A 10,835-nucleotide genomic window follows, 5' to 3' on the forward strand; every position below is an offset into this window, starting at 1 on the left:
GAAATAGATCAAGAATGTCTTTAAGCTCTTTTAGTTCATTTATATTCCCATTTGTAAACAATAAAATATCATCAACAAATAGGAGATGTGTTATGAAAAGATTTACAACTACTTCCAAACCTGTAATCAAACATGATCTCTTAGCTTTTGAAATCAATCTGCTGAGGCCTTCAGCAGCCAGAAGAAAGAGCAAAGGAGAGAGAGGGCATCCTTGTCTCAAGCCTCGCTGACTTTTGAAGAATTGAGATGCAGCCCCATTTATCAAAACAACAAAACATACATTTGAAATGCATCCCATTATCCAATTTATAAACTCCACCTTAAAGCCAAGGTGAGTCAATAAAAGTCTGAGGTACGACCAGCTAATCCTGTCGTAGGCTTTGGAAAGATCTAATTTAAGCACCGCCCCTTTTTTCTTTGCTTTTCTGATGCTGTGGATGGTTTCCTGGGCCACCCCAATGGCTTCATGAATTTGTCGACCATCCAGGAATCCAAATTGCTTGGTGGAAATAAAAACATAAAGAATGGGCTTCAGGCGAACCGCAATGATTTTTGCTATGATCTTGTAGATAGCATTGCAGAGAGAGATAGGTATGAAATCTTCAAAGGATTCCAGATCCTCTTTTTTCGGGATGAGGGAAATGAAGGTTGCATTAAAAGGACCATAGATTTCTCCTTTTTTCCTTGACGCCTCCACAACATCTGTAAGCTCTTCACCAATATGATCAAAGAAGTGAATAAACAGCTCTATGGTCCAACCATCCGGACCCGGACTTTTGTCTTTTGGCATTGATTTTATAACACTTTCTACTTCCTCCTTAGTCACTTCTCTGAATAGATTTTCTGCTTCCTCCTCCTCCACAAAACGAGGGAAGGCTTGGGCAGTCCGAATGATTTCGGCTATAGAAATTCCCCCTGGGTCAGCAAAAAGGGATTGAAAGTGATTCTTGCCCAGATTCGCTACCAAGGATAATTTTAAGGATGGAAAATTTTCTTGAAGTTTAAAACATTGGCGAATCTCACTAATCCCTAATATGCAAGTTATAAATGTTTATTGATATATTTGTAAAATTAATCAAATTTATAATTATTTTATATATAGTCTCTATATAATGTTGGCGATTTTTAAGGTAAAGTAATTTTATATTCTAAAATTTGGGCGAATCCTCTTTTATAAAATTGGAAATTGGCGAATCTTTTTTGTGGAAAAATCATGGAAAATTAGCCCACTGGGCGAACATTAGCCCCTAAAATTTTCCATGTTCGGTACAGCCTCAAAAGTGGAATGCTCCCTTCCTTCAGAGTCCTTTAATTTCCAAATAGTATTTGCGTTTTTCCGCCCCTTTGCATAGTTATGGAAGAATTTTGTATTTTCATCCCCCGCTTTCAGCCAAATAGCCCTACTTTTCAACCTCCACTCCTCTTCTTTGTCCAGAAGGATCTTAGCTCTACTCTTTTCTAACACCAGAATTCTTTCTTTCGCCTCTTGTGAAATGTAAGCATCAGCATCAGGATCTTCTAAAACACTTAGAGCCTCATCAGTTCTAACCAATTCCTCATTTAGTTTCATCCTTCTGTCTGCAGCCCATTCAATGGTTGCTCTCTTCAGCCTTTTTAGATTCTCCATAAAATGAGCTCCTTTGTTTTCCGGAGGGGTAGGGTCCAGATGCCTCCATGTATTCCTGAACAGCTGAAGAAAAGACTCCTCCTGAAGCCAGGTAGCATTGAACTTAAACGGAGAAGCCGGCTTGGGAGGGGTCTTTGAGAACTCAAGGTAAATGGGAAAATGGTCCGAATTTCCCCCTTCACCCACCCATTGCCTGAAGAGAGGGATATAAGAAGCCAGCGACTCATTTATGAGAAACCGGTCCAATCTTTTAGCAATTTTCTCCTCTCCCATTCTTTTGTTTCTCTAGGTCGGTTTAGCCTTTATTATGTTAACATCAATCAGATTATGAGTCTGAAGAGCTTCGGCCAGAGGATCCTCCCTTGCATTGGGCCCCCAAGCTTCAGCAATCCCCAGAGAAAAGTTTAGATCTCCCCCTATAAGCAGCCTTTTGTTTTTTAACAACTCTTTCAAGAGGAAATCATTCCAAAAGGAGGCCCGGTCCTGACAGGGACCATACACATTGATGACCAGAAAAGGAAATTCAAAATCTGGTGAAAGGATCTCCAAACCAAGAGCATGGGGCAGACCCCAGGAATTTAATACCTTGAATCTTCCCTTTTTAAAACCAATAGCAAGACCGCCAGAATGGCCGGAAGCATCCAGGGCTGTGAAAACCCAACCCGGAAAGAGAGAGCAGAGGGAGGATTCAACATCAGCACTATTGCCCAAGGTTTCCTAGAGAAAGACCATATCCGGGTTGTGGCGGGAGATTAAATCTTTAAGAGCTAGTTTTTTGGGTTTACTAGCCAACCCCCTACAGTTCCATGAAAGACAGATCATTTGATAACCGTCTCAGGGGGTTTTGCTGCTCTAAGCGCCCCAGGGATCGACATTTGTTTACTATCCGCTACATCATATTTAGCCTTAACTTGAGCTTTAGATAAAAGAGATTTCCGCCCTCTACCTTTTTTTAAGTGACTCTTAGACGACTCAGGACAGAGACCACCAACCGTTTCCGGGACAATCTGATGACATGCAGGTCTTTTACTGTGAGATCTGAGGTTATAGTGACGGACAGGGGACGAACTACCAGAGATCTGACTCATCTTAGAGAGGTCCTCACAGTTCAAATTTAATGAAGGAATAGCTTCTGAGAGTGATTCAATGTTTTGCAGAGGATCTTCTAAATTTGAGGCCATAGGAAAATCCGAAGAAAAACCACCGATAAAAGATTCGGAATTTGAAGAGAGATTAAGAGGAGAAGTCTGCATACCGGTTTGAACGTCCGCAGCAGGGCCGACCGGGACGTCCAAGGGGATTTCCTTGAGCGACTGATCATCATCATCACGAATCAGGATCACTTCCTCCCGCTGCATGTCCTCTTCCGCCTGGGGAGCTTGATTTGCTCTCTGGAGCTCTGCTTCTGTGCTGTTCTCCTCCACCGGCTCCTCGTTTTTCCTCAGGAAACCCTCCCATTCCTCTTCTTTGCTCTTCATCTTCCTTCTTCTTTTTCCCAAGGGACAGTCCCTGGCCAAATGCCCGTATTCATGACAACGGTGGCACCTGAAGGGGAATAGTTCATAGTCCAAAATCTGCTCATACACATAGTCCTTATATTGCAGAGTAACCGATTTTGCAAGACCTTCCGACGGGTTTAGCCTTACAAGGATCCTCGCCACTGCTCTTTCAAAGGTATGAAGAAAGGATCTATCTGCATCTAGAAAGGTGCCCAGATGGTTTCCAATAGACATAAAAACTGAGTCCACCCAGAGAAAAGGAGGTAAATTTGGAGCCCTAACCCATACGGGTAATTCGTCTACCTTCTCCTTAGAGGCATCGAACAAAGGAGACCATCTTTTAAAAAATACAGGTCGATTCCCAAACGCCGAGATTCGTTCCTCGACCCACTCCATAGCTTCTTTACTGTCAAATTTTACCATAAACCAGCCCTTTACCAGCGTAGCAGTCGTGAAGGAATTCGCCGGTGTCTTCAGCCACTGACTCTCGGCCCACTGCTTAAGGAATTTGCCAGATACATACCTTCCTCTCACTCTGCCCACAAGAATGCTCTCTACCACATCCAGAGCATCCTCAACCTGAACATCCATTCCTAGTACCAAATTTGTGACCCTCTTAGTTTTCCACGATTTAGCTTTCTTCCTTTTTTCCCCTACCTTCTCTGCATTTGGAGCTGATTCTCGTTCTCCTGAGATAGGGTTTGAGTTACCTGCATCCCTAAGTTGGTCGCTTCCATCTTCCATGTCTCTCAGATCCTTATACTCGGGGGGGGGGGGGGTTTCAACCAGTCCTTCCACCGGACTCCCTACTTCACCTGCATCCGAAGGAACGCCTGCCTCCGCCTTTCCTGAATCAGGAGGGTTTGCAAAAACCCCCAAATTTGAGATTTTTTCCACACCCACTAAACCCTCTTCCGCCCTAGAAGATCTCTGCAAGGGTTCTTTTGGGAAAAGGGTTCTGTTTAACGCCGGGTGACTATTTCTATCCCCCAATTCTTTCCCAGAACTCTGTACACCCCCCACAGTCCTCCACACCCCTTTGATATTTGGAAAATTAATAATATCCTCAAGTCCACCCGACGAAGCAAAAATTTTTGATGGGGAAAGGGACTTACTGTTTGGCGAGACGAAATTCTTGCCTCTCGACGAACCTGACCATGCATGTGGGTTTGCTGCCTCCAAAACCCTACCTCCAACACTGATAGCTTCCTCCGAAACCCTGCCTCCGACACCGAAGCCGCTTGAGAGCTCCAAGCTCTCGTCCAGTAACCCTTTAGCCGCATTTGAACGCCATATGCCTCCGCCCGAGAACAAAGCGGTCGCTTGGCTGACAGAATGCCCAAAATACTCGTCAATGTTTTCCTCCGTGGCCTCCTTTCCCCAGACGAAGAGAATATCTTCTGGGGATGGGTCAAGTTCAACTGATTCTCTTGGATTAACCATGGTAAAAAAACAGTCCCGTAAAAACCTTATACCTCCCCTCAACCGCTACCCGATGGGCACAACAGAAAACGCCTGATCTTCGAAACCTCCGGAGGGCACAAAAAATGGTAATATCGCCTAACGGGTTCCACCATAGGGAAAAGATAACCGCATAATACGAAGATGCAAAACGAACCCCGTTCCTTAGTAACCTCAACGCCATTTGCAGGTTTCCAGCTGGCGCCTTCAGCGACTGTCCACCTCGAGCGTCTTTGTTGACCCTGCCAGCTGCGGTCCTAGCCCTGTACTGTCAAGGCTGACCCTGCGACACCTGCATCACCTAGGCCTAGGGCCTAGGGTTCCCGGATCGAACCCTATTCCCTCCATCGCCCAAAAACCGATTCGGAAGATATTTATATTTAAGAGTGAAAAGTTAAACCAACCATTTTTGTTTTTAAAAATAAATTAAAATAATTTTATGATACATCTTTAATGTAAAATAATTAATTTTTTTAATATTAAAATATATATATATATATATATATATTTATTATATAGTATATGTAATAAACATATTACTCTTATTTTTAAAAATATTTATATATTAATAAAATATAATAATTTTATTTATTATATTTTATTTATATATATATAAAATATATAATTATCTTGTAATTAACTACTTACGAAAAATAAATTACACTATTTATTAATTAATTAATTAATATATCTATATATATATAAATATATAATTAATAAATATTAAAATAAATAAATTAAATATTAAACGAACAATAATGGTTCCAACGCACTTTTGTTCCAACACACTTTCATGAACGAGAAACACCATCTTCCTAATTATAATCAATCTTACCCATGTTTGTATTAAGTAGATTTACATCATTACTTTTCCTTATATATGAGGAAACATTTTAATTGAAATGGAAGAAGTTTCCCAATTTGGTCAGTCCAATAAACCCAATACTCAAAAATTCCAAAAACCACCAAATAAAACAAAAGCATCTCAAAGCTTTTCCTTTTCTAAGGCATCTAACACTGACCTTTACCTTTCACTTTATTCATTTTGAGGTAACACTTTTCTATACTTTGTAGGTAGGAGATGCTCTATCACCATAAATACTTCCTTTCTTATTTCTCTATTCATTTTTTTTAATGGTTGTTAGGGTTTTGTTACTCTTATGGTAAAGAAAGTAATTGAAAAGAAATAAGAGGTTTTATGTTCGAAATATGGTAAATGGTGTGGTTCACATTAATTTTTATTTGCTAAAAAAATTTCCTAAAAGAAAAAGAGTCATCTTTTCAGACGTCAACAACAACTCATAATAGTACCTATTAAAGTTTTCGCAAAATTTGTTCATTGGTAAGAAAAATGATAAACAAGATCACCATTATGAATCGTCAAAATTTTTAGATTTATTGACTTCTTAATCTCAATATTTGTCTATTCTTATATCAATCTACACACACATATTGCCTTTCTCCACCTAACTAATTATGTCTCTATGGTAGCCTCTTGAGGATTGAGTAAATTTACGTAGAATAATCACACCTTAAATCAATCAACCCCCCACAAAAAACAAAAGACCAACACTAATGCCTTTTCTATGTTAACAAAAAAAGGAACATAATGTAAACAATAAAAAGAAAAACTAGTCATCCAAGCTCATGCAATGATTTTTAAGGGTTTCTTGATGGTAGGATTGGAAATGGACCATTAAAGCTTGATGTGAATGTGTTGTATACATAATATTAAATAGAATAGACCTCTCCTCCCCCAATGAACATGGCTTGAAAAGTGTACAATTGGAATTAGAATCACCAATTATATTTCTTCTTGCTATGTTACCATGAGTGGAGGCTAAAATTTCATTTACAAAAGCCCTTGGCATCACATAAGGTTCATATTGTTATGTTTTAATATGAATTTCACTCCAATTTTGATTTTACATTTGTTGTTGATGTCTTAGCATTGCTACCACCCCTATTATAAAAGTTAAGGGTGTGACAAGAAAACTATTGGATATTTATACACCATGAAAACAACAAAATTTAGAATGGAATCATTAAGGGTCATAAAATCCAGACAAATGTACATGTAAGTACAATTAAAAGTATTGAGTACTTGAAGCAACAAAACCAAAGGGGCCAACAAAGGAAATTATAAAGGATTAAGTTGTGATTGAAACATCATACTCCTTTACCATGCGAAAATCATTGAGGTAAGAAAGACAAGAAAGATATTGCTGGACTTGATGTCTCCATGAATGATCCTACGAGAAGAATCATGGTGCGAAAAAGCTAGTCCTTGGGTCACCCTGACTACGATCTTCTAATCATAGAATTATAGTCGAGAGGTTTCTATGTAATCATAAATGATGGGGTTTAGACCATGCTAAGAGGAAAATCCTATCCATTTCACAAAGTGCCAATCTCGAATCTTGCCTAGTTTTTCAATCTCTTCGACAAACACTCTCTTCACTCCTATTACACAATACACTAATCTTTTTGATAAAACTCTCCTCTCTCCTCTTGCACAACACTATTATACGTTAGTTGAAGATTGAAGGTGGAAGAAAGATGATGATGCATAGTAGGGATTTAAGTGTATTAACTTTATAGAAAGACACTCATAATGCCTCCCATACCTATCGATGATTGGTACACACCTTCTCCATTAGTGAATATGACATTCTTCTAAAAATTAGATTATTTAAATTATGTATTGTTTATTTATTTATTTTTATCTCTTATATATATTAATACATATGTTTTAAACATTATATTTAATATATTATAACCGAATAATTTTGTAAAATTTTATATAAATATAAATAGAAGGAACACAAAACATACTAATAAAATGGAATTTTACCATTGAATGAAATGTATATTTTTTATTGAGAAAGGATTGATAAATATATCTATTTTTTATATAAATAATATAAATAAGAATTTCGAATTAAGAAAAAATCATCATTAAAATTTTAAAATTATTTTTTAAATAAAAAATAAATAAATCCACCAACCTTTATGAGCATTTTCCATGTTAAGATTGTTCACTTGTGAGCTAATAAGGACTTTCAGATCTTTTAAAAGAGGGAAGAGAAAAATGACAATGTGACAGTGAAGAGGAAAAAAATTGAAAATATCATACACGAAGTTGTAAACCGAAGTTGTAAACCAAAGTATGTGGTAAGAAGGCCTTCCTTATCCATGGTATTCAAAGTTGGTGTGTGATAAGGAGGCCTCCCTTACCCACTCAAAAGTGAAATTGATAAAGTAATGGCTTAAGTTTCAAAAAACCACTAGATAACATCTATGGAGAATATTTGATGAAGAAAGGCTCAACTTTATCTTAAAATTAACTTCATCTTAAAATTAACTTCAGGAAAATTTATGATTTAGAAGAAACCATTAATGGTTATTCCAAAAATAAATTGATGGTTATTCTTATTGTTTAAGGTATCTTGGACTAGAAATCAGAGGAAGGGAAGCTCTCTACATCAATTATTGGGGCCACAAGATGTACACTTTATGTTCTACATTTTGTCTTGAAGATGTACACTCTGTGTTCTACATTTTGTCTCCACCCAGAGACAATAACATGTAACAAGGGTAGAATTATTAATAAACACAACAAGATAAATAAACAAAGAAAGGGTAAAATTAAAAAGGTAATTTATTACGTTTAAGCCTGTGAATCCAATCAAAGAGTGATCGTCAAAGCAAGCAATATAGTAAGACGTAAGGTAGGTATTTTGAAATTTTCAATTACTAGAAGTGGTATATTGCATTAAGAAAACTATAAACAAAACTACGCTGAATGCATAAATGTTGTTTAATTCTTTTAACTATGTTTTTTTAATAAATTTTAAGCAATGTTAATTATTGGTATAGTTTAAGTATTTTAGTAAGAAAGTATACTAGTGAGAAAGAAGTAAAAAAATTAAAAATATAATTAACTTTAATATATTTATTGATAGGAAAATCTCTATCATTAATAATATGAGTTTTACACTGTTTGGAGCACAAAAGTATTGTAGTTTATAGAATAATTTTCTTTGTGATATGATTTTTTATAGAAAACTTATCTAATTCTGGATCTATCATGTGTCGAGAAGGATCAAATTTCTTGGGGTGCAAACTTTATCTCAAATTCTACACTCCAAAAAGAATATGGAACTAATTTTGTTGTGTTAATGAATTTTTTTATTGTTTATTTATATGGTTATTTAAGTTTTTGTTTAATCCAACATTATTTATATGTTTTGTATGGTTATTTAGATTTTTATTTTGGTTGACATTAGCAAAAATTTCAAATGGACGAACAAACTTACACATCTCCTCCATACTAAGATGTAGAATGCGCCTCTCAACACAATAATCAAGATTTTACTAATTTTTTTCTTCTTGTAAAAATATTTAATGATTTGTAATTATCTAAATGTGATATTATCACATTTGCGCATAACTTGAGCTGATTTTTAATTTTCACTAGTTATTTATTTATTTATTTCAATGATTTTTCATTAGAAATTTACCTCTTTAGTTCACATTTATCTCTATTTTATTTTTGTAGGATGTCAAGGCTTTGAAAAGAAAAGTTACGTTAAAAAAATTATGCACGTAACTGATGGTTTTTTAGCAGATGCAGTCTAATGTTAAATACCCAGATAAGGGTAATCTGGATCAGGAAGAAATGCATTGCTATAAGTTTTGCTGGATGACATATATGGTTCTAGCATTTGGATTCAGATGCATTGCCAACAATTCCTTTCACGAGTGATTGATGTTAGATTTATTATATCCCGATCTAGATGCAACCCTCAAGTTTTTCATTCTATTTCCTCTAAATGTTAGATATTGACTATGAGTCCCGTTTTCTTTAGCAGGCTACTCAGTTGGACTATCAATGTGGCACTTATGACATGGCGTTACACTTAGAATTGATTGTCGAGTCATGTGGATGTGGTTGTTGAGTTGAATTATTGATGTGGCATTAATGAGCATCATATACAAAATCTAGAGTAAACATTATGTGCAACACTAATTAATCCTCTGGGAACCTGGATGCTAGATCCATTTAATAGTGAACAATTACATTAAGATCGAGGACTTGACATGTAGTGACTCATTGGCAATAGCCCAACACTTTTATGTTTTGGATGCCCAAATCCTGGATGAGTTTTCACTTGTGTTTACATTTGGATCTAGGATCAAGATATGGGTGTTATTCGATTAATCTAGATACCCAAATGCCTAAATATTTAGATGATAGTAATGCATCCACATCCCTTTCATAAGAATACTAATTAGCTGCAGAATCCTTTGCTATGTCATGGGCTAAAATTGATGTGTCATCCTATGTGTCTGGGCTTTCATGGAAATTGAGGTTATAGTGTTAAATGGAATGTGGGCCAAAATTTAACTAAATGTCCTATTAACCACAATGTGCATTATAAGTCACAATACAAATTGTGTTGGTAACTAAGTGTTTTAAGTTCACCCAACTAATGTGGTATAAATTATCATGACTGTAAAAACTTGAAAATGTCCAACCAATTGCCAAAACAATAATTTATTTCTTTTGCAACCTATTCAACTTAGATCTAATTACAATGACAATGAATCACATTTAATTTTGAATTGTAAAAGGACAAATCATGGGAATGAGATGATCATTGCGTGTTTTATTTCTGATTTCTATAAATAAACTTATTTTATTTCTAATGAGTTTCTGATAATACTAACTCCATCCATTTTATTTATTATATATTTATTTTTGTATATTTTTAGGTTGAAGGAAATAATATTAAAGTCCAAGAGTATTATTAGAGTGAGGAAATAAAGGAATAATTAGACAAATGACGAAGAATTGGTCTACTCATAAACGAATAAAGAATTGTATACATCTTAGATCCAAATCAAACATGGTCACATGTGTAACAAATTTCAATTTATTACAAAACCCTAATTCTTCAAATTGGAAAACATAAAACATGTTTCAATGTAATTGCTCAAGAGGAATCAATTTGTAATTTTTCCATTAAATTTATGAATTAGAAAATTGAGATTGTTGTCATAGAAATCCTTAGGAATTCGAATGCATGTAAATTGTAGTTTAGATAACATGTCTTACAGTGAGTCAAGGGATATAAAACTTTGTATGGTAGATATATATTTTTATTAGTGAGATAATAAACTTTAAAGGCCAAGTTTTTTGTTGAGAAGTTGATTATGTGGACTAGCGATCTTGCACAGTTCAT

General features: G+C 35.7%; 1 protein-coding gene across 1 annotated transcript; it reads right to left on the minus strand.

Moving 5' to 3' along the window:
• Window positions 1-1,240: 1,240 nt before the first annotated feature.
• On the minus strand, window positions 1,241-1,900 carry LOC149160231 (uncharacterized). The gene has a single exon (XM_089434547.1). The coding sequence runs from the start codon at window positions 1,898-1,900 to the stop codon at window positions 1,241-1,243; it is 660 nt and encodes a 219-aa protein (XP_089290673.1).
• Window positions 1,901-10,835: the final 8,935 nt, after the last annotated feature.

The sequence above is a fragment of the Pinus tabuliformis genome, chromosome 5_2 (genome assembly GCF_031772625.1).
Source record: "Pinus tabuliformis cultivar Carrire ecotype Pingquan chromosome 5_2, CPIR1, whole genome shotgun sequence".
Lineage (NCBI taxonomy): Eukaryota > Viridiplantae > Streptophyta > Pinopsida > Pinales > Pinaceae > Pinus > Pinus tabuliformis.